The 23,652-nt window shown below is 61.9% G+C and overlaps 1 protein-coding gene across 4 annotated transcripts in view; it reads right to left on the bottom strand.

Moving 5' to 3' along the window:
• MAD1L1 (mitotic arrest deficient 1 like 1) overlaps positions 1 to 23,652 on the bottom strand; it is a 316,953-nt gene that overhangs the window by 133,159 nt on the left and 160,142 nt on the right. For all 4 annotated transcript variants that reach the window (XM_042971184.1, XM_042971183.1, XM_042971186.1 and 1 more), the window contains 2 exons: positions 15,590 to 15,730; positions 2,603 to 2,659 (listed from right to left, as the gene is read on the bottom strand). In XM_042971184.1, the coding sequence (XP_042827118.1) occupies positions 2,603 to 2,659; positions 15,590 to 15,730 (198 nt within the window). The remainder of the gene's footprint in view (positions 1 to 2,602; positions 2,660 to 15,589; positions 15,731 to 23,652) is intronic.

The following is a 23,652-nucleotide window of genomic DNA, read 5'->3' on the forward strand; positions in this document are numbered from 1 at the left end:
GTGAAGGCGTCATTCCCCCTTAAATCGGAAAATCAATCTTCCCTCCTTGCTCCCTGGAGTACGTCAAATATTAGAGCGAGTTTTATAGTTATAATCAAAAACCTCATTTCTCCAGCCACCGCCGGCCGTATCTAATTAGGGTGAGGGATGTTAATGATACAACTGTGGCCCAGGACATCTTTCCTTGTGATATTAATTGCACTTAAAGAGAAGAGCCTGAATGATGCCATGCTTCCTAATTAGCACAGGTTTGCTAATTAATAACAGAAAGGCAAACTGTCTTTGTCTTGTCATCTGCAATTAGCTACAGATGTTTAAGTTTTTCTTTTTTCCTCTCTCCTTCCCTAAGTAGCAAGTCAACTTAGGGCCAGAAAACAGCAGGCTGGGAGAGGCGGCCCAGGAACCGGGCGTCCCTGACCCAGACGGACAGTGGCCACGGGTGCCCCCGGCCAGAGCCATCGCCAACACCGTCACCGAAACCGCACGAGGGCCGCGGAGCCAGACCCAGGGTCACCTCGATCCCCGTGTCACTGCGAGCTCCAGCCCCGGCCCCACGTGGGGCCTCACTCTTCCTCCCACGCCAACCAGAGGAGGTGGACCCAGGGCCTGGGGAGGAGGCAGGGAGAGGAGAGGCTCGCAGGCCTGAGTGAGCACCTGGACCCACACCGGCCCGGCCGCTGCCACGTCTGTTCTCCCTCCAAGTGGGAAGGAGAAGACAGAAACACGCGGGAAACAACTCAGATGACACAACGGAGGCAGAGAGTAAACTCACGTGGGTGACAGACGGGTCAACGATGAATGCCGGCCGCAGAGAACTCAGACACTCAGGGCACGGGACGCACCCACAGGGGCCCCCAAGGCGCAAAGACCAGCGGGGCCGACGTGCACTTTGAACAACACGTGTGTGACAGCAGGATGTGCTCCCGATGGGTGTAGCCGCCCTCCCTGGGGGCCCGGCTCCTGGGTGCTGGAGTGGCCTGGGAGGGCTCAAACCTGAGGCTCTGCGCGCCGGCCCCCGGGACACACACATGCCCAGGTGCTTTGCCGGCCGGCCTCGCCTCGGGAGCTCGGACCCCAGGGCCAGGCACCCGGCACCAGGCATCCACTGGCCCCTCAGACGCCCAAGTTTCTCTCCGGCTTTGCCCTCCCCAATCTTCCCATCCTACCCATGACTCCCTCACCCGCCTCCCAGGCCACCCTGCCATCTCTGACTCCTGGACTCATGCTCTCCCTGCATCTACCTCTGCATGGCCAGTGGAACCACTGCCCACCATGCACCCCTGCAACTCTCCCTCACCCCCACCCGTCAGGGGCTCTGAGCACAGCCAGCCTCAGGCGGCTGCTTCCTGAGTGTTCCATTGCCCTGCCTCCCAGGCCACCCTGCCATCTCTGACTCCTGGACTCATGCTCTCCCTGCATCTACCTCTGCATGGCCAGTGGAACCACTGCCCACCATGCACCCCTGCAACTCTCCCTCACCCCCACCCGTCAGGGGCTCTGAGCACAGCCAGCCTCAGGCGGCTGCTTCCTGAGTGTTCCATTGCCCTGTGCTATGGCCGAGAGCAGCGCTAAGACAGGACACCCAGCGGCCAGGGGGACAACTGCAGGACGGACGAAACAAGTCCAAGGACGTGGCATGTCCCCTTGTAGGCCACTCTTATTTTGCAGGTGAAGGCCAGGTGACCCGCTCAAAGTCAGGGACCGACAAGATATGACACCACACTAGGAAGCCTGAGCTGCGCTGTGCGCCCCAGGGCCCACCCCAACTCCTCACCCCGCAGCCCCGATCCCAACTGGATGGCTTGCGTCCTGGGGTGGGGCAGTCCCAGCACACCTGTAAATGTGGCCTGTGGCCCTCCTGTGACCCTGGTGGCTAGGTCCCCACAGAGGCCAGACCGTGACCGCAGCAGCGCGACGGGCCTTGTGGCTTGTGTGGCACAAGGGCGCGGTCCGTCCCACAAGGTAAGGAAGCCGTTTGGTACTGGGCACCCAGGCCAGGGTCGGCGGTGCCTGCCCCCTGCCCCCACCCAGCTCTGCACGCAGCCCCGGGGGGCGGGGGTGCAGGGCAGACGGGGGGATGGTCCCAGGAGAACACGCAGAGAGGAAACCTGCCAAGTGGCTGGGGGGCTCCGCAAGCTCAGCAGGGGAACGGGGGCTGTGGAGCCCGGCGGCCACCGCAGGGTGCACACCCCAGGAGGTGGGGCCGCTGTGGGCCGGCCACTGGGGGACAGCCTGAGGACGACGTGGCCGTGGGCGCCAAGGCACGGATCGCCAGGCCGCGGGCCCTGCACCGCTCAGGAGGGTGTGCGAGTCTGCTCTATGTTGGATGGGTCACGACCTAGGGCACCAGGTGTGTGGTCGGCCCCGAGTCAGAGTGAACCAGGGGACGGCCCCACACCAGCCCGTCGCTGGGGACCCAGCACCCGGCTTCCAAGCCCCACCACACCCTTTCCATTCCCACCGGTGTTTCTGACGACACGAAGGGCCGTGGCCATCAGGGACCCCCAGGCTTGCACCTGACGTGATCTCCTCACACCCAGGGTCTAAGGCACCCCCACCCTGAGCTCCCTGTGGCCACAAAGACCACCACCGAGGGACTCACCATGTCTGCTCTCTGCTTCTGGCCTCCCAGCTCCTCCAGGGCCTGGGACAGCTGAGCCTTCAAGACAAGACAGAAAGCAGGGTCAGTGGGCCTCCCGCTGCCCATCTCCACCGCCCACGCTGCCTGCTGCGCACAGGGGCCCCGGGGGCGAGGAGGTGGCCCTACGTTCCCGCCGTTTGGAGGAGGTGACCGGGGGGCGGCCAGCAGACACCCGCAAGCGCACGCCCACACCTGCTGCCCAAAACAGCGATGCAGTTACACGCGTGGAGACGACCGGGGTGCGGTTTCCACGCCCCTGCAAGAGTGGGGCTGCAATCCACCTCCTCCTGGAAAGCTCACGTCCTGGAAGAAGCAATCAGGGGGACTTTCCCGACGGGACCAACATCCAGGAAAATCCGGGACGCCCCCCAACCAGCAGGACCGTCCCGGGGGCCCGGCCCATACTGCCCCAGGGCAGAGAGACAAAGGAGGCTCCCGACCGTGGGAGCCGATGGCGGTGCCCGGCCAGGTCCCAGGGACCCAGGCGGGAGCTCAGGGGTGGCCGCGCGGGCCTGGCCAGTCCAGCCGGCACGCTACGTCTCCACGGACGCCACCGTGGAACCGGGAGCAGACCAAACTCCAGAGCGGCCCCCCGGCGCCCAGAGCCGGGCCAGGCACACCCGGGCGCTGCTGGCTCACATGTGCGCCTAGTCTCGACACCCACGAGCGTGGTCTGCGTGGCTTGTCCGTGGTCCTGCACCGACGCCTCCTGAGCAGCAAGAGGCCAGGAAACGCTCACGCGGGGAGAGAAAGAGGCCTCCGTCCTGCCCGGAAACAGTGAGCGCAGGTGTACTAAGGGAGTCGAGGGGCCGCTACTTGGACACCGCCAGAGAGAGGCTGAACCCACCTCCCTGAAGAAGCACCGGGCTTGCTGGGGACCCGGCGGCGGCCACAGGGTCTCTGCCACACCGCAGACCCTGTCCTTCCTGGAGCGGCAGGGGACAGACACACAGCTGTCACTCCTGCCGTGACTCTCAGGACACTCTGGAGGGTCCCAGGAGGCGGCTCCCGAGGCGCGAAGGGAGAGGCCGGCGGCACTGGGTCCTCAGGCCGCGGGAGACCCGCGTCTCTCGTGACGATGTCCGCGTGCGCCAACCCTTCCGAGGCCAGGGCTCCCGCTAAAAGCTCCTGGGTACTTTGTGCGCCCGCGCGAACCCAGAGCGACATTCTCAAGAGAACCGAGAACGGGGCGAGTGCGGGCGGCACAGAATCGTTGCCACGGCACGGCAGCCCCAAAACTCCAGCTACGAAACCCGGCTGAAAACCGAAAACGCACACCAGCATCAGGACCAAGCGCTGGGCCTGAGGCCCCGTCCCGTGGCGGGGGGGGGTTAAAAACCAGGGAACCGCTCGGGAAGGTGATTTGGCTTTCCCCTCTCGCTCGGCGACCCAGCCCACGATGTGCTCCCAGGAAACCGAACCGTGCGCCCAGCTGATGGACGCAAAACCGCCCTTGCCGGCACCGCAGAGCTGAGATCCGAAACCGCCGGCTGCCCCCGCCCCTCCGGCAGGGGTGACCCAGCACGCTGTGGCGCGGCCGTGCACACAGAGGTGAGGCCGGCGGCCCCCGTGTGAGGTCAGCCGGGAGAGGCGGAGAGCGCAGGGCCGCGTCTGCCCGTGGCCACGCCGGGAGCCGGCCACAGGCCTGCACGCACGCTCGGCGAGCCAGCCACAGAAACGCAGTGGTGGCCACCGGGACGTCCAGGCCGCAGAGAGGGCCCCCCCCGGCCAGGTGGTGAGGCCAGAACTCCGCCGACGTGTGCGGGACACTTCACTACGGCCTCTGCGAGGACACAGGTGAGCCAAGGCCCGGACGCCAGGATGAACAGGCAGAGGCCGATCCACGATGCTCCGCGCTCCGCTCAAACCCCCAGCCTCCACGTGAAGCGGACCCAGGCGGCGTGCTCCTCGGGCGTTCGCGTGACCTGGGCTATGAAACGGGGCTGCTATACGATAGAGAGCACGAGGGCTGCAGAGACCCCGAGAAACCAGAGTAACTGACAGAAACCTGTCCGCAGGAGCGTCCACGCGGCGTCGGGAAACGAGCGCTCGCCTCACGTCCCTGAGGCAGACGAGCCTCGAAGCAGTTTCAGGAAAACTTGGGCCGCAGAGGGAGGCCGGGAGCCTCTCCCGCCCTCTGCCAGGCCGGGAAGCCAATGCCAGAGGGACTGGCCACGCTTCACGTGTCCCACAGACGCGACAGGACGGCGGCGGGGGCACCACCCCACGCTGCTGAGCCGGGGAGAAGGGAGGCGTCCAGAGACGCAGGGACCGTCCCGCGCAGAGGGCGGGGGTGCAGAGGAGCGGCCCCGGCAGCCCACCGCCCCTGAGTGACGGGCTCCGATGACCCAGCGTGGGCCCCCGGTGAGACGCCTAGTGGACGGCGGCCGCTCTGCGAGCTCTCCCAGCAGGAAACGCGGGCCTTCCTAGCGCGCCGGCCACGAACAAAACAGCCGATGCCACACAGGCCTCCTCCAGTGCTTGGCGCCTCTTCCGCAGACCCCCCCCCCCCCCAACAGCACACGTACGTGAATGTGCCCCCCCGCCCTCCCCAGAGCACGCTAAGGTGAAGCGGTGCGGTCAGTGACCAGGCCTAAGTCACGGTGGCCCACGCGGACAAGGCGCCCGTGTGGCATGCCGGCCGTGTCCACCCACCCCGCGGGAGGCCCGGCCCGGACACCACGATCCCCTGCACCTGCCGAGATCCCACCAGCTCCAACACGCCGGCCTTTCCGGAGGACTGAGAAGGGGACACGACACAGGCCGCTGGTCAAAGCCCATCCACTGGGCCTCAGCCGGTCACTCGTTCTGTGGTACTGTCCCTACAGGCGTCACCGCACCCGTGCAGGCACGTCCGGGGCAGCTGGGGAACACGGCTGGGAGCAGCACCGACCGAGGCGGCGGGCAGACACGATTCTGCCCGTGGGGTCCCGTCTTCACAGACGGCAGCTGCTTGCTGGGCCGGCCTGTCCGGCAGCACCGGCCTGGCCCTGCGGTGACTCCGGCCGCATCCCTGACACTTGTGCTAGAGCGGGGCTGTCCCCTGAGCAGCAGAGCGCCACCCGGCCACCCACACGCCCCCTGGGCTGTTCCACTCACAACACCCGAGGAGCTGAGGCCACACAGAGGGCCGGGCTCACGGCCCAGGAGAGGAGGACGTGCACCCGGTGCGCCTGAAGCCCCTGCACAGGTGCATGAGGGCTGGGGGCCGGGGAGCAGTGGTCACTGCCCGTGTTCTGGACGGAGTCCAAGCGGAGCACACACACTGCAGTTTCTGGCCAGGCTCCCAGGAGGGGCAGCTTCCTCCCTGCAGCCGGCGTTCACACTCTGGGGACCTGGCGGGGGAGGGGGGGTGGGGGGGTGGGTGCTGCAGGAGTACGCGTGTGTCCTCCACAGGCAGGACCGCGTGCCTTGCACGGGAGTCAGGTGTCACTCCTGTGACCCTGCCGGCCCCTGGCCCGCCCGTGACCAGTGACCTCACACTGGTGCTCGTCCTCCACGCCGGGGGGGTCCTGAGGTGGTGGCAAGAGGGGGGCTCTGCAGGCACGGAGCTGGCAGGGGGCTAAGAAGGGAGGCGGGGGCCAGGGAGCAGCAGGCTGGTCCACAGGGCCGGTCGCAGTGACAAGGCTGGAGGCACCACCTGCGGGGAACAGACGCCCGCAGCAGCCGTGGGAGGCCTCGGACCCTGGAGCTGCAGCCCAGCCGACCGGGGGTCTGCAAATCAGAGGGGCTGGCGGGAGTGCCCGTGCGTGGAGGCAGCACGCCCGGGAGCACGCGTGAGGGGGACGGGGCGTGCGGAGAGGCCAGGGTGGCCACAGAGCCGCGTCAGCCCAGCAGCCCACACGGCACTTCCCGGTTCGGGGACACGTCCTCCGGCCGGGCCCCCGGGTGGCCGCTGCACTCAGACTCGTGCCCCAGGCCCACGCGCCACTTGTGACAGGCAGAGGCTGCACCAAGACCTCGCGTCGCTATTTTTACCCAGAGGTGAGAAGCTGCTATGTATGAAGAGCCAGCGCCCTGCCAGCGCGGGAGCCCGGGCACGGCCGAGGGGCAGTCCCCGCAGGCAGGCTGCCGCAGCTGGCCGACCAAGCCGGGAGGACGCGAGGACACCTGGCCAGGAGGAGGGGAAGTCAGAGCCCACGGAGGGGGCACGCCCAAAGTCGCAGGGCACGTGCAGGGAAGGAGCCGGAGGCCTCGGGCCGCCGGCCCCTCTGCTTCGCCGCACTTGCGGGTCCGCGGGCCCCGCCGGGTGCAGGACCCAGACCCACTCGTGCTTTCTGCCCAGCAGAGGCCGCGAGGGGCGAGCACAGCCGCCCGCACCCCCAGCGTGGACGGCGGCCACAAAACAGACCCGCGGGCACCTTAAGCGGGCAGCCTGCTCACAGGGCCAGGTGACGGCCCGAAGCCAGCCGGCCGCGGCTGCCGCAGCCCGGCAGGTAGAGGCGTCCACGCCACCGAGGCCAGCCCTGTGACCCGGGCGGCCAGCGCCTCTCCCAGCCCCAGAGCACGCCCAGCCCTGTGAGGCGCTCCGTGGAGAAGCCCGGGACCCCGTGCAGGGCTCGGTCCCTCCCGTGTGGCAGCCCCGGGGGCTCATGCTGGGGCAGGGCTCTCAGCGTGGCCAGGGACCGGAGCTGCCCCGTCGCCCGGGAGCTCGCCACAGGTACAGCGTTTCAGCCCAGCACCCCCCACACCTCTGAGGAAGGGGCCCACAGCCATCCCAATGTGCACCGAGTTTGAGAACCGCTGCCACAGGTTTAATCTGGAGCGAGACAACCAGAGGCCAGTCCCAAAGGTGCTGCATCCCCACAATGAGCCAGGAGAAGCACTGGGCTGGGACGCCAGCAAGGTGGCCGGACAGGGGTCTCCAGCTGTCGCCCCACAGACGGTGGACTGAGAGAACTCTCCATTGGTGAGGACGGAAAAGATGACCAAAGCTAAGCCGGTGTCTTGAAAAAATAACCAAAACGGACAAACATTTAGTGAAACTCAGTTAAAAATAAGTCTGACAGACTTAAACCAGAAACAAGGGAGGACGTGTTACGAGAGACCACTCGAAGGTGCCAAGAGTCGTTAAGAGACTACCAGATACAATTACCAACAAAGCAAATGATCAGAAAGAAACAAACGAACTCCTAGAAACGCACAAGCTCTGGAGGATAAACCACAAAGAAACAGAAGATACAAACAGAACAATAACAAGAAGGCTGGATCAGTAATAAAAAAAAATCTCCCAACAAAGAAAGGCCCGAGACCAGTTCAAGAATTATTACCAATCCTTCTCAAACTCCTCCAAAACTACGGAAGAGAAAAGAACACTTCCAAACTCATCTTACGAGGCCAAGATTAGCCCGAGGCAAAGCCAGACAAGGACGCTACAGGAAAACCACAGGCCGGTATCCTGATGAACACAGATGCAGAAATCCTCAACAAAGTACTAGAAAACCACACTCCACAGCACGTTAAAAGGATGACATACCGTGACCAAGTGGGATTTATCCCTGGGATGCAAAGACGGCTCAACATCCACAAATCAAGCGACGGCACGCAACATATTAACAGAACGTAGCATAAAAATCATACGATCGTTTCAACGGATACAAAGAAAACACCTGACAAAAATCAACACGCTTTCACGATAACAATTAATTAGGTACCACCCACCGTCTCCATGCTTACTCAACACAGTACTCGAAGTCCTGGCCACAGCAATCAGACAAGAAAAAGAAACAGACGTCCCAGTCAGCAAGGAACAAGTAAAACTGTCCCTGCAGGTGACATGACCGTACATGCGGGAAATGAGACGCCACCAGAAAACTGTTAGAGGTAACCAACGAATTCAGTAGAGTCACGGGATTCGTAACTCACGTCGCAAAAGTCAGATGCGTTTCTATAGGCTGAGAGCGAACAATCTGAACAAGGAAACAATTCTACTGCATCAGCATCAAAAAAGCAATAAAATACCCAGAAATAAATCTAAGGGAGGAGGTGAAAGACCTATAGACTGAAAACTGTAAAACACTGACCAAAGAAACCGAACAAAACACAAACAAATAAAAAGTCATTCCACACTCACGGACTGGAAGACCTAATACTGTTAAAACATCCATATTACCTGGGGCGCCTGGGTGGCTCAGCCGGTTAAGCAGTCAACTGCTGCTTTCGGCTCAGGTCGTGATCTCCCGGTTTGTGAGTTCGAGGCCCACATCAGGCTCTGCACTGACAGCAGGGAGCCTGCCTGGGATGCTCTCTCTCCCTCTCTCTCTGCCCCTCCCTCGCTCATGCTCTCTCTTCCTCTCTCTCGCTGAAAATAAATTAATATATACGTTTTTTAAAATGTCCGTTACCCAAAGGAAACTCCGGATTCAATGCAATCTCTATGGCATTTGTCACAAAAACAGAAAAAGTAATCCTAAAATATGTACCGAACCTCAGAAGACCCTGAATAGCTAAAGAAATCTTAAATAAGGACGGCGAGGCCGGAGGCATCACACTTCCTGATTTCAAGCCGCCACGAAGCCGCAGTAATCAAGACAGAGTAACGCCCGCACAAGAACAGACATGCAGACCGACGCGGCAGAACAGGGAGCCCAGCTGTCAAGGATTCACGACGGGGAAAGGACAGGCTCTTCAAGGAACAGCCTTGAGGAAACTGGATGTCCACATGCAAAGGAACAGTAGTGGACCCCTAGTCTCACACCACACGCACAAAATCAACTCCAAACACGGGCCCGGAACCATAAAAGTCCAAGAAGAAAACGGGAAAGGCTCATTCATCTTTGTGATGGTTTGTTTTGTTGTTGTTTTTTTTTTTTTTGATTTGATATCAAAAGCACAGGCAACAAAGGCAAAAACAAACCGGTGGCTCTGAATCCAACTAAAAATCTTCTGCCCGCACAGGAAACCACTGACAAAACGGAAGGTGGTGGGAGACAGAATTTGCGAACCGTACGTGGATAAGGGGTTAACAACCGCGTATGTAAGGAACTCGTGCGACCCGATATCAAATCACCAAACACCCAAACAAACAGTGGGCAAAGGATGCACAGTTTTCCCCGAGAACACGGACGCCCAGCCAATCCGCGACAGGGCGCCGCAAACGCGGCCGGCCGGCAGGTCCACGACAAGGCGCTCAGCACACGCAGCATCAGGCACACGCACGTCGGGACCGGTCGGGTGCCCCTCACGCTGGCGAGGGCGGGTGTGCTAAACGAGACGAGAGACGGCGAGCGTCGCTGAGGGACGCGTCGCGCGCCGCTGGGGGGACCGCAAACGGGCGCAGCCGCCAGGGGAAACCGTGCGGAGGCTCCTCAAAAACTTAAAACTACAAGTATGACCCGCACGATCCGGTGTTCCCGTTCTGGGAACGTGTCAAAAGGAAACAAAAGCTCCCTCTCAAAGAAGGCCCGGACGCCCAGGTTCTCCGCGGCCCGACTCACGGCGGCCCAGACACGCAAAGAGCCGAGGCGAGGCGCCGCCAGTGGACGGCGGACAAACGCGCTACCCATACACGATGGAGCGTTGCTTCGCTTCGGAAAAGGATGAGACGCCGTCATCTGCGACAAGACGAAGGAACCCGGAGGACACTGCGTGAAGCGAAAAGGAAGGAAGACACGTGAAAACGCTGCAAACCCTCACGGACACGCAGACCCTGAGGACGCCCAGCTGGCAGGAAGGGAGAGCGGCAAGGCGGTCGGCCGGGGCCAGGTGGGAGAAACGGGGTGCGGGTGAGAGCGTACTCGCTTCCGGGCGTGAGGGGAATGAGACGTGGGGGCCTCACACGCAGCAAGGGGACAGGAGCACGCTGATGATTCGGCGTCACGAGCTTGGATCCGCCAAGACAGCACATCACACTCTGCTCCCGCTACAAAAATGACCGGCGGGGGAGGCCGGGCGACGCAGGGGCGACGACGAGCCACAGCGGTGGGGTCAGCGCGGCACCACCCCGCACCCCTCGGGTGTCTGTCGTTTCGTATGGGCCGATCACACATCCGCGGAGCTGGCGGCAGCCGGCTCCGCAAGCCTAGCGCCCGCCCTTCTCAGAGCGCAGGAGGGGGCAGCGGCCCGACCCACGGGGCGGCCGGTAGTGACACGCGCAGGCCGGGGCTCCCTGAGGCGTCCTGCACGGGCCTCCCGCCTCTGTCCCGAGCACAGGAGCCAGTGCCTCCCCACGACGTCTGCCTCCCCTGGGTCTCCCACCTGCACGCTGGGGAGCATTCCCCACGGAGGGTTCCCCGGGCCCGGCTCTTCTCACTCACCCCTGCTTGTTTCCCCTTGTCTGTAATACAGTTTAACGCTGCCTCGAGATTTTCCGAGGTGTTGTGGGCGCTTTTTTCCAGGACAGTCACCCTGAGGTCTTTGTGCAAGGAGAACGACCAGACGGCGTTTGTAAGTAGCGCGGATCTGTGAGCTCCCCGGGGTTCCTCCGGAGGCCAAACCACCCCTCCCGCAGCCAGGGCAGGAGGGCGCAAGCACTGCGGTCGGACCCTCGCAGAGGCAGCGCGGGGCGGGCGGCTGGTAGCATCGGGGCGGCCATCCTCCCCGTGCTGGAAGAGGGAAGCGCTTTCGGACCCACCGCCATGTGAAATCGGGATTTTTCCTCACACCTTCCTGAAGCCAACAGCACCATTATCTGTTTTAATTAAATAAATTGGAAAAACAAATCGGGCTGATATGTTGGATCAGAGCAGCACGAGCTGCATATTTATAGCTCGGTCGACGGAGGAAGGTTCGTGACGCGCGCTATCAACCTCTGCAGCCGCTTTATTAAATGGAATAAATAAACTCCACGCAAAGTGGCACCAACTTCACTAGAGACGGGCCGCTGGGATTCTCCCAATCTCAGCATTCCCCGGTCCGCCTCACTGGGCCGTGTCTGCCGGACTCAGACGTGCTCCACGTTAGAACCACCCGATTAAGCTCAGCGAGGGAACTGCAGCGCCTGGAAAGAAGCAGGGACCTCGTCAAACTCGCCCCGCCCCCATCCTTCCCATCAGTGAACAGGGGGGCCCACTGGCGCGGCCCGTGTGAGGGCATACCGCGTGCTGTGCCGGACAGGCCGCGTGGGGCCCAGTGCCACCCAACCGGGCCCGGGAGCCCCACGCTGCTGGGGTGGCTTCACATCAAGCAGCAGCATCCCGGGGGTCCCAGGAAGAGCCGGGGCTAGACCAGGCATCCGACAACCACAGCCGGCCTCCCAATCCCAGGCCCCCCCACCTGTTTTGCCGGTAAAGTTTCAGTGGGACACAGCAGCCCCCACCATCCACAGACGGCCCGAAGCTGCCTTCCAGCTGCCACAGCCACAGAGCCGACCGTGTGGCCACACAGCCCACGGAACTTACCACCTGGCCCTCTACGGACAAGGCTGACCCGCTGACCCGAGTGAGGAGCCACGGGGGCCCGGGGTGAGGGCTGGAGCGCAGGTGGCAGCCGTGGCAGAGAGCGGGGGGTGAGAGAGAGAAGACGTAAAGGACAGCGTGAGGACCGAACACAAAGACAACAAGGAAGGAAAGAGAGCCCGCCCGGAAACGAAAGGGAAAAGCAGCAGGTGGCGGTGGGCAGAGGCAGAGAGAGAGGTGCACACCCCACCCCCGCCAGGCGCGCCGAGCGGCGGCATGGCAACGATGTTCTCTCCCTCCGTCCCCCTGGACCTTGCCTTCCAGACCGGCAATCCGTCAGGCGGGCGGGGAGCCGCGGAGAGTTAATCCGCCGCCGTAATCGGACCCCGCGGGCCGTGGGGGTGTTCTCCCTGCACGCACCTCGCGGCTCCCCGCGGCTCCTTAAGGCGGTTGAACAAAATGGGAGCGACTCCGGGGGCTCGCCAGCGAGCGCTCGGCGCAAGGCTGCTCGTCCTGGGCCTCCGTGTGCCCCCGGCGCTTTGCCTGCATCGGCGCCGTGACGGATGGCTTGACTGGGAGGCACTAAGGAACCTTAACAACCAGGTTCTATGAAGTTACGTAACTTTTCACTGTGTGCCAACACACGATGCTCAACCAATAAACTTCTGTCAGGCCCCCTGGAGCAGCTTTTGATGCTCTCCGAGATCCTGATACATAAAATGTTCCTGTTTAATAAATAAGAACGGGAAAACAGCCCCTGAACCCTGGAGGGCGGCACTCTATGGCCTACAGGATCCGGGGTCAGCATGTGGCCTCTGTGACCCTGGGGGGTGGCGGGGGGGGGGGGGCGCGGAGGCAAGGCTGGGGCACCCGTGACTGTTCCCTACCTTGCGGCCGCTGGACTGGACCAGCAGGCCGTCCTGGCCCAAGCCCGACACTGGGCCCCAGGCCTCTCCCGAGGCTGCCTGCCCGCTGGGGGTCAGGAAGCAGGTAGGCAGAGCTGAGGTCGCAGCCCAGGCCTGCAGGCAGGGAGGGGTCGGGACTCCTGTCTGGAGCGCAGCCCCACGGCCGAGAGACGGGAGAAAGGGCTTCGGGGACCCTGCGTGCCCGTGACGAGCTGCCCTGCGGGGGACAGTCCGGACCCGGAGGTCTGTCCCCCAAACCGGTCAGGCTGGAGATGGAAGGAGGGTCTGGCCAGGCCCCTCAGGCCGCCAGAGAGCAGATGCTCCCTATGAAGACCGTGAACCCACCGGCACCCTCACGTGCCCGCCCTCCATCAACGGGACGCCTGGGTCTGCAGGACTCGGCTCCACGGGAGCGTGTCGGGGCCAAACGCAGGTCAGGCCAGCATCTGGGTTTCGGTGCCTCACCTTAAAGTAAGGCTCTGTCCCTGCCTTCTGGCACGTCCATGAGGCTCCCAGACCCGGGAGTGGGCAGAAAACTAAACAGAGCAGACCCCGACTCACAGTCCACCACCACCACCCACAGGGCCCAGCACAGCAGCACCGTGCCCTTCTCTCCCGACCCCACCAGCTCCCGAGGGACCTGTTTGCTAGCTTTCAGGGGGACTGCATCCGCAGCCTGAGCCGGGACCCTCGCCCTGCCTGACCCGAGCACGGGGAAATGCCCCCGGGTGCTCTCCCTCCTCCCCTGTTCTGCAGAGAGAGCCACCACCCACGGGGCCAGGGGACAGGACAGGACAACACCCGTCAGGAGATGGACGCCGGTCACAGAAGGTGACAGCAGGAGAGGCAGAGCTGGCCGTGGGTCCCCGGTCTGGCTCCAGCTGCCACACGGTGCCCACCCCGTTCCTGCTGGTGTCGCCAATGGCAGGCATGACGTCCACGTCATCTGGGAGCTCGCCCCAAGACTTTCCTGAACCCAAGACCCGCCCCCCCCCCCCCACCAAAGCCCCTCCTTGTGTTGCTATGGGCTTAGTTCCTAAAGCTGGGCCCCCTTCTCCCTAACCCAGACCTCCTCCTGGGTGACAAGCAGGTCAGGGGTGCCTCTCATGGGGGAACCGGGGCGGTCCTGGTGCCACGGGAGAGCCTGCGTGAGAACGGTCGCTAGTTGCAAGGCGGCCACTGAGCGAGCCCGGTCTCCGTGCCACCGACGGGCCGCACGGAAGGAGCAGGGGAACGCGGTATCTGGCGCATCTCCGCCTCTTCCCTTCCACGCGAGACCCCCGCTAAAGAGCCACCGCCCTCCTCCAAGCGCACAAAGCGCCACTGGCTGCGTGTGCGCCTCTCTGCGCACGTGCGCGGCAGGGAGCCCTGCGGTCCCGGCAAGCGGCCAGGCTGCCCCTGCTCCGGCCGCCAGAGCGCCGCGTCCCACCCCACACCCTGATCAGACGGCGTGGGGCTCGCTGCGGGGGTGACACACGTCACCGCAAGTGGGCGAGACGGGGCTCCCCCACCGGCTCCCTCACACCGCGTGATGGGTCCTGGTCCCACGGCCAACTCGAGAGCAGGGGTCCCTGAGTGCCAGCAGCAGCTGGCACGGGACTGAACTCGTCGGGCACCGGGTCCCCCGGCAGAAGGAGCTCTGAGACTTGGCACGTGGTGGGCATCGCCACCCCACCCCTGCCCCAGACCCCCATCCTCACCCCTACCCCGCACCCTCCCGTGACATGTGCCAGGCAGCCACCTCGGCCTCCCGGGGAGGAGGGGGAGGACACCCTCCTCTTCTCCTGGCACAGGTTCTGAGAGAGGCCAGAGGGAGGCCAGGGGAGTCTTGGCGATGAGAGAAGGAGACAGGCCTGGGGAGCCCCCACACCCCCCACCCCGCCCCACCGCAGGCCTGAACGGAGCAGGACCTGGTGCTTCATCTGCTGCCACCTGCTGGGGGCCAGGAGGCACACAGCACTCCACAGGGGACCCGGGCCTCTGAGAAGGGCTGGACAGGGTCCAGGCCCGACCCCCAGGGTGCACTGACCCAACCACTGCCTGCGCTCCCCCAAAGGGGGCCGGCTGCCAATCGCGGGCACCTGAAGGCAGCGAGCTTCTCTCCACCTGCTTGTTGATGTTCCAGAACGGCCAGGGACAGGGAGCGGGGAGCCTGGCCGGGGAATGCCTGGCGGCCAGCCTCCCCGAGCCTGCTCCTCCCTGCAGGCAGCCGCTCGGGCCCTGGTGAGCCCTCGTGGAGGTTACCAGAGCCGGTGAGACAGACCGCGTGCAGGCCCGGAAAGGTGAGACGGGTTAACCGTGCCAGCCCGTAGGTTCTCAAGTCACCCCCATCACCCCATCACCCCAAACGCGGCCCTGGAGGTGCCAGAACCGCGGGCCTCGTACTTAAGTGAGGAGGGTGCACACGGCACACGGACAAGAGGGAGCTCTCACGTAAAACACGCCAGGGAGGACCGAAGGGGTCAGAGAGCCTTCCCCGCAAATCTCTCCTCGGTAACGTTCCACACGGCACCTGGTGTGCCGTAACCAGATGGCTATTAACACGCTGATGCTTACGGCGACTCGCTGGGTGCGGCGGGAACAGCCATTCGAACCACCGCTGAAGGTCTGCACGCGACAGCACTGCCACGGCCCCTTGGCGGCCCCCCTCCCCCGGCCGCCGGTCGGGGCGCGGAGCCCGCATGCGCCGGGCCCGCCCGCACACTCACCTCCATCTCCGAGCTGTGCGCGTGCACCTTCTGGACCATGTCCTCAGCCTCACGCATCCGACGGGTCAGCTGGGGCGAGTACTCGGCCGGGGTCAGCTCGCTGTCGTAGGACCCCAGGATGGCACGCATGCCGTCTCGCTCCTGTGGGCACACATAGCAGGCGGTCAGGCCGGGGACGGTGACGGGACCCCGGAGGAACACGCACGACGTGACAGCAGACGCCACGCGGAGGCAGCAGGAGGGTGGGGGGCTCACGCGGCCTCTCAACGGGCCGAGGGGCGTTTGGATCCTCACGGAGCCCCGTGAGGCCAAGACGGGGCCTGAGCGGCTCTGAACCAGCAGCCCGAGCACAGCCCAAGGCCGGGCTGGGCCCGGGTGCTCCCCACGACCGCCCGGCCTCGAGCTGCAGGGTCTATGGAGGCCTGTGGTGGCCAGAGCCCCCTCCCCGGGCCTGCCGACTGCCCCAGCTGCGCAGAGGCCCTCTATCCCATCCCGCCAGCCCCGGGGGCCGCCAAACTCCAGACACGGTCCCAGGAACGCAGCGGCGGCGGGACCAGGCCAGGCCGTGGGTTTGAATGCCCCACCGCCCGTGACTCCTGACCTGGCCTCTGGGCCAGGCTGCACGCAGCAGTCGGGAGAGAGGACGGATCCATCCAAGCAGCAGGCGACCGGGTGGGAGCAAGAAGCGGGATGCACGTTCCTTCCACCCAGACGCGAACCGCCCCTGGCTCCCCACTCATTAGCTCTGGCCTTAGCAAGCTCCCTGTCTCCCCACACAGCTCACAGGATGCCTGGGGCCCCAATCTCAGGCCACAGATGTGTCACTGGGCACCAGCCAGGCCCGGCACCCTTTCTCCATTTCTTGCACAAAGGGAGAGCCCCCTGCAAAGGCGCACCAGGTTTCGGGGAAGGATGTACCGATGCCACTGCATCAGGACCAAGCGCCACAGAGAAGCCACTGCTCAGGGGTGTCCTGCCAGAAACGCTTATTAAGGCTGAGTGTGAACCAGAGTCAGGGGCCCTGGGAGGCATGGGCGGCTTCTCCTGCCCAGGACTGGAAGATTCCTTCCTCAGATGTTCGTGCGGGGAGACAACCTCCTGGAGGCCAGCCAGGGAAAGTCGCAGAGACCCGAGGTGTCCCTCGGTCCAGCAGCCGAGCGGCTCTGGAGGGTCTGCACAGAGGGCACCCGTACCCAGAAAGGAGCCTCTGTCTCCCCTGTGGGCTGCCCACCGTCCATCCTCGTGCCCTAGGAACCTGGACTCTTCCTCGGCCCTTAACACAGGCCTGAGCTGGGGCTGGCACCTGCTCTCCCGCCCCACATTCTGCAGGCTGCTGTCACCTGGGAAGCCCGCAGGGAGAAAATCCCATCACCCCGCAGACACCCAGGTGCACCGGCACACGCGTCTCAGAGCTTCACGTGGGCCAGTGTCCCGGGGGTCAGCTCCGCAGACCGGGCTGGGGCCTGAGGGTCTCTATCGCACGCAGGCGCCCAGAGATGCCGCTGCTGCGGGACACGGAGCTCCGGGGCTCTGCCTGGGGCAGCACAGCCCAGGGAGGAAGGGTGGGGTGTGCACGGGCCGGGTCTGGCCCGACTCTGCTCCAGCCGGGGCCCCGAGGCCGGAGCAGTCATCCCCGGCATCAGTTCCCAGATCAGTGGGTTAATCCCCGCTCACACACAGCGGACCTGAGGGCTGACGCCATCACGGATGCGGCGTCCACGCGCCGCCCCGTGAACGAGGCCCGGTGGCCTCACCCGTGTCGCCAAACACACCTCCACGGGTTCACGGCGCACCCGCTCCGGCCCCGGCACCGCCCGGCTCTGCGCCGGCCCGGCTCTCGGCCGCTGTCCCATCAGGGCAGGGCGACCAGGCGCACCACAGGGACAGTCCGCACAGGCACCTTCACGGCCCCGAAACAGTCCCCCCCACTCAACGTCCTCCGGGTTGGAGAGGCCCCTTCTTCTCGGGTGGGACCGGGGGAAGGCACAGGGCTCACGAGCCTCAGACTCGGTCTTCGCCCTGCCGCGGACTGCAAAATTAGCTGATGACAAGAAATTCACCGAGAAATTAAAGTTACAAATCCAACTGGAACTGGTCGCACGTCCGTGGGAAATTTGTTTCCACAGGAAGGTTTATCGAGTGTCACAATTTTATTGAAATCCTTTATCTTCGTATTGACTTTTATGGCTCGAGCTGGTTACCGGAGTCGTCCCTACCAGAGTGCGGGCGCCCCGGGGGGCCCGGGCGGGGGGACTTGCCTTCCTGAGCAAGCTGTGATCGTCTCCCTGATTGACCAATAAATCCCCACAACCCGCCTTCCAGCACGGCACTCTTCATCGGGTCTGCGGGCGCCTCGGCCGGCGAGGAGGAAAACGTTTGGGAGCAAGTTCGTCGTTCGTTCCCGTTAAAGACGTCGCTTTGTCATTACAAGGAAAAGCGAAAGACCAAGTGTGCTGGTTTTATTTGATAATGACTTTTTAATGACCAATTCCGCTTGTGGTAAAGTTTGCTTTGTTTCCACTTGAGCAAATGCCGATGATTAATCTCTGAACAAACAGGCATCCGGTCCACGAGGAGGCCTCAGAGACTCGCCCGAAGAAGTAGAAGGGGACACTTGCCGCCGGGCGCAGAGCAGTCCCGTTGACTTCGAGCATGCCTGCTGGTCACAGAGTCATTGGCAGCTCCACGCGTGGATGAGGGCAGGGTCGGTCGCCCACGCGCAGATGAACCCCAGGCCCCGCCCCGCCCTCGCCGCCCCAGCCGTCTGGGAAGGAGTGCGCTGGCCCGGCAGCCTCGCGTGTGGGTAACAGTCACCGGCCCTCCTGCCCCCGGGCCTCCAGGACACGGAGCCTCCCTCCCCGCCAAGGGCTGACAGGCCAGTGCCCGACTCCAGGACAGACGCAGGACTGACGGCTCAAGACCCTGCCCAGCCGTCCTGTCTTCCGGCCCACCTCCCCAACCAGCGCTGAGCCCCGCAGGCAGGTTGGTACCAGGGACAGGAGGAATCTTCTGGAAGCTCTGGAATGCTCCCAGTAAGGGGCCGGAACCTGAGGAGGGCAGAGACCAGGGGCTCTGGACAAACTAAATGCTTCCTTCCTCAGCAGAAATGAGGGGACAGGGCTGGTAGGCGGTGCTGTGCGACGGTGCACAGCCAGCCCCAACACTGGCAATGAGTGGCCATCGAGGCAGGCCTCAGCCTTCTGGACAGGAAGCTGAGGCACAGGGGCTGCGCACGCACCAAGGGTCTGGGGTCTCCCGCAGGAAGGATGCCGACCCCAGGGGCCGTGGGCGTGGAGACCGAGGATCCGCGGCAACCAGCTGACATGCTCTGGAAAGCCAAGAGCGTTTGAAAAACATGCCCTACTTTGTCGGGCTTGTATCTACTGATGCGGAAGCCAGAGCCCCTCTGCGGGCAGCTCAGAACAGCGAAACCAACGCTGGCGGGCCCCGGACGCGGGCCTTCCCCCCGACCCCGGCGGTATGCATCTCAGCCGCGGCCGCTCCCCACCACCCAAAGCACCCTCCACCAGGAGCGGTAACTTCTTCTCCACGGGGCTGGGCAGACAGGTCTGCCTGGGAAGACGACGTCCACTGTCCTCCCTGCCCTTGGGGCCCACACTGGCCGGGCCGTGCTAGCCAATCCTGCCTCTGTCCCAAGGACAGCTCTGTTCACGGGACAGGCCTGCCAGCAGCAGGCCCCACTGCCGCCTCTCACCCCTGGCTGGTCCCGGGGACCCAGACCCCCGCCTCTGCAGTCCCACGGGCCATGGTCACCAACGCGATGCCCAGGGACACTAGCGCTCCAGCCCCCAACGCTGGGCCGGGATGCAGGCTTTTGTAATTTCCCCGAGAGGGTGCAGGAAGGAGGGAGGACACGGGGAAAGGTGCAAAGTCCGAAAAACCAGTGAGGGACATCCAGCAGGCACAGCCCCTGGGGCCTCTCTTCTGGGGTCAGGGGTCTCTCTTCCGGCCGTCTCCTCCCCTCCAGCCCAAAGCCTTCCTGTTCTGAGGCCAGGGAGGCGCGTCTGACCCTAAGCCCCCACATCACAGACCGAGCCCCCGACATGAAACCCCGACCGGTGCAAACCCCGGGTGACAGATCCCCTGGGGTGCCCCTCTTGGAGCTCCTCCCGCGTATGCCCAGACAGCAAACCCCAGCAATCCCCAGGCAGCGGCAGCCGCAGCCGCAGGCACCGCGGAGTCTGGTTCAGGGCTCAGAGCCCGTCTCCTCAGGCAATGCCCGGCCACGACGGGGACGGAGGCCAGAGGGGAGGTGCTGCTCCTGCGCACGATCGCCCTGACTGGTGTCGGATGAGCTGTGTCCTCCTGGGTTCCCAAAGACCAGAGCCGCCCTACTCCACGGGCGCCCAGGCACAGACACCCCGGCACGTGGTCCTAACAAACACTGCCCCTCGCACGTGCCCCCCTCACGTAAACTGACCCCTGAGTCTCCTGGGCTCCTCCTGAGTCCAGGGGGCGCGGCCGGCCCTGGAGCCCGGAGCAGGAGTCTCCCGGGGAGGGACTGGAACCAGTCCCTTCCTGCAGGTGCCCGAACCGGGTGGGAGACGAGAGCAGAGAACCAGGACCAAAAAAGTCGGTATGCACAGGGGGCAAACCTTACAAAGAAACAGATGGTGGTACCTACCCACACAGGCACACGCAGCGCTGACTGCCGGCGGATTAACTGTGCACAGCACCGCAAGACCACAGTGCGAGCAGGCTCGTGGCAGGAGCACACGCAGAGATCCAGGCTGGGAAAGCAGGACCACGCTCTGCCCATCAAACAAGTTGCAAAGAGAAAGTTCTAAGGACCGTAAGGTAACAGTAAAAAATACAAATAAATCACACAAGAAAAATGAAAATAGGCCAGCAAGCACTGGAATTAGGAGAATTAAACCCACAGTACTCAGGTAATAAAATAATCGGAAGCAGAAATAGAAAGTATGCACGGTACATTCAAAATAATAAAGAAAGGGACTTAAATTATTAGCGAGAAACAGTACATCAAAGAAGCAAATTTAAAAACAAAACCAAAATGCAAATTAAATAAAGCTCAACAAGGTAAAATAACAATTCAAAAACGTGAACAAGTAGAACGGCGATTCAGATGTGGCTGAAATCTGAGGAACAAAGCAGAAAGCAGACAAAGGACAAACCGGAAAGAGGAGGCAGCGGCTGGGTGACGGGAGCACTGGGAGGCTGAGGGTTTCTATCAGAATCAGGGAGAAACAGCACCTCGGACGGAGGGCAACAGTCAAGGTCACGACGGCTGAGAAACTTCCAGAATGGATTAGAAGCGCCCACCCTCAGCTGCAGAAGATCGCAGACCTTGCAGAGTGCGCGAGGGGCGGGGGCGGATGGGGTGCGCCCTGGGAGGGCAGACACCCACATGCGTGGATGCGGCCCCCGCAGCAGGCTGGCCACGGGAAGGCCGCCAGACGTGCCCGTCCGCGGCGACACACAGTCTGGGGCGGTAGGGAGCTGCTCACCAGCAACGACTTCACTGGAGGAGAGCACACAAGACGTATTGCCGAAGGCAAGTGGTCACGGAAGCCAGACCGAGAAAGAAGAAAGGAACACGAGCGACGCGCTAGTGGCACGTGCTACCACAGCCATAACTGTGAGATCGCAGGGCGCCTGACTCATGGGTGGGGGAGGAAAAGGCAGAATGAACCTGCTCGTCACCCACTAACAAGAAATGAGTGGCGACCAACACTAGATACTTAAATACCTATGAGACGCTAAGGCTGCAGAGGAGGTGTGGGGCACAACACTTTTCTTAAGGAGATACGAGAGTAAACCATTCGCGTGTGCACACACCCACACCCACACCCACGCGGCCTGTGCAAGCCGAACCAGACCCCTGGCTGCCTCCAGGCAGGTGTTCGGGGGGGGGGTTGGGCAGACGGGGCAGGGACAGGTGAACTTCTTACTGCCTACTCGTTCAGGATTTCATGACTTCTCAACTTCTCTACTGAAAAAATACCAATTAAAAATAGAAATTCAGGGGGAAAAGAATAGAACATATAATAAAAGCATTTAAGGGAGGCCTGGAGCCTTAAATTGCTCCCAAAGGGATAAAGATAGTTTACCCAGTCTATTAAATATGCCCAGGAACCTCTAAAAGAGAAGAAACCGAGAAAAATATAAAAGGGAGGGAAAAAGATGCAAGAAAAAAGAACACAGCAGGAAACTTATAAATTCAGTGTCTATATTAGAAAAGCTGAAAGCTGAAAATTAATGAGCCAGCAACCAAGTCAAAAATAAGAAAAAGAATAAAACAACACAGGCAAAGATGGGGCAAAAATGGGTACGACAAAACGAAGACAGACACGTGTCAACAGAAACTTCCCCGACTGAGACGCGGAGAGAGAAATGATGAGGAAAGCTGCGCCCCAGAACGAGGGCCAGTTACGACAGGGGTGGGCTCTGCACCATGACACCGGGAGCAGAGGAAACACCCCTCTGAATGGGAGACTTTCCAGAATGCCACCCAACCCCAGGTCCAGGGAGCTCAGAGGACCACAAGCAAGATAAACACCAAAAAACCTACACCCGGCAAATCATACTCAAACCCTGAAACCGAAGACAGAGAAATCCCACCAGAGGCAGGCAGCACGTGAGAGACCGAGACCGGGACCGGGGCCGGGGCCGGGGCCGGGGCGGGGAGGGACGTCTACTTGAGCAGAGAAAAACCTGCCTCGCCCAGAACTCTGCATCCAGTGAAATCACCCTTCAGAAGCAGAGGGGAAATAAAGGCATCCTCAGACAAAAACAGCACGCGGGATCCGTCGGGGTACACCTGCCCCACAAGAAATATTAGAAGGTGCGTAGCAGTCCGAAGTCGGATCGGCGTAAAGAAAGGCAGAGCTTCGGAGAAGGAGCAGGTGAGGGGCAAGCAGTCTCTTCCACCTTCCGGGTCTTACCTGCTCTAACAGACTATGCTCACAGGAGCAGGGTTAGCAAGGCCTCAGGAGACCAGCGCTGTCATAAGGGACGGGGGGAGGGGACTTGGGACACCTGGTGCAAGGCACCGCGCTACCTGTGCGGGGGGACAGTACCGTCTAAGGATGGACTCAGACTTCCGCCAAGCTGCCAGTTCTGGGGTGAGCATGACAACACAGGACTTGAGACCCGTAACTCATGAGTTACCGGAGAAAACGAGAGAAAAACAGAGTCCCATGAGATACTCGGCTAAAACCAAACAAGGCACCTCGACACAGAAGAGTCCAAAAGGACCAAAGAACAAGTGTCCACGTGGAAAACGCGAACCACATCACAGCGGCCAAACAAACTGCCTCGGTATCACTGCGAGCGATCTAAACACGCCAACCGGAAGATACCGTCAACGTGGATTAGAACGGGTCCAATTATATGTCTATAAAAAACCTACTGCACATATACAAACACAGACAGAAAAGTTAAAGGGTGGAGAAAGATATGTCATGCTAACCTCAGTCAAAAGACAGCAAAGCTGAAGGGGAAGCTTTACCAATCTCGGGCCAAGCAGACCTCAGGACACAGAAACGCCTATGGAGATAAGAGGGGGACTACATAATGATAAAGGGGTCAACATTCCCCCAAAGATTTACCAATCCTAAACACGTATGCACCTTTCAATAGAGGGTCAAAATACGTGAGGCAAAACTGATAAAACTTCAAGGAGAAACAGACATATCTCCTGGTGTAGCTGGAGACTTCCGTGCCCTCCATCAGTAATTGACAGATCCAGGAGGCAGAAAATCAGTAAGGATGTAGTTGAACCAAATAGCACCATCAATCAACTGGATCTAATTGACATTGATAAAATACTTCATACGCCAACGGTAGGACACACATTCCTCTCCAGCTCGTGTGGAACATTCACCAAGACAGACCACACTCTGGGCCGTAAAACACAACTAAACACACTGAAAAGGGCAGAAATCACACCAAGTAAGCTTTCAGAGCACTCTAGAATTAAAATGGAAATCAGTAATAGAAAGATGGCTGGAAAATCCCAAAATATTTAGAGATTAAACAACGCTTATCTAAATAACACACGGGTCACAGAAATCCTAAGA

The sequence above is a fragment of the Panthera tigris genome, chromosome E3 (genome assembly GCF_018350195.1).
Source record: "Panthera tigris isolate Pti1 chromosome E3, P.tigris_Pti1_mat1.1, whole genome shotgun sequence".
NCBI lineage: Eukaryota > Metazoa > Chordata > Mammalia > Carnivora > Felidae > Panthera > Panthera tigris.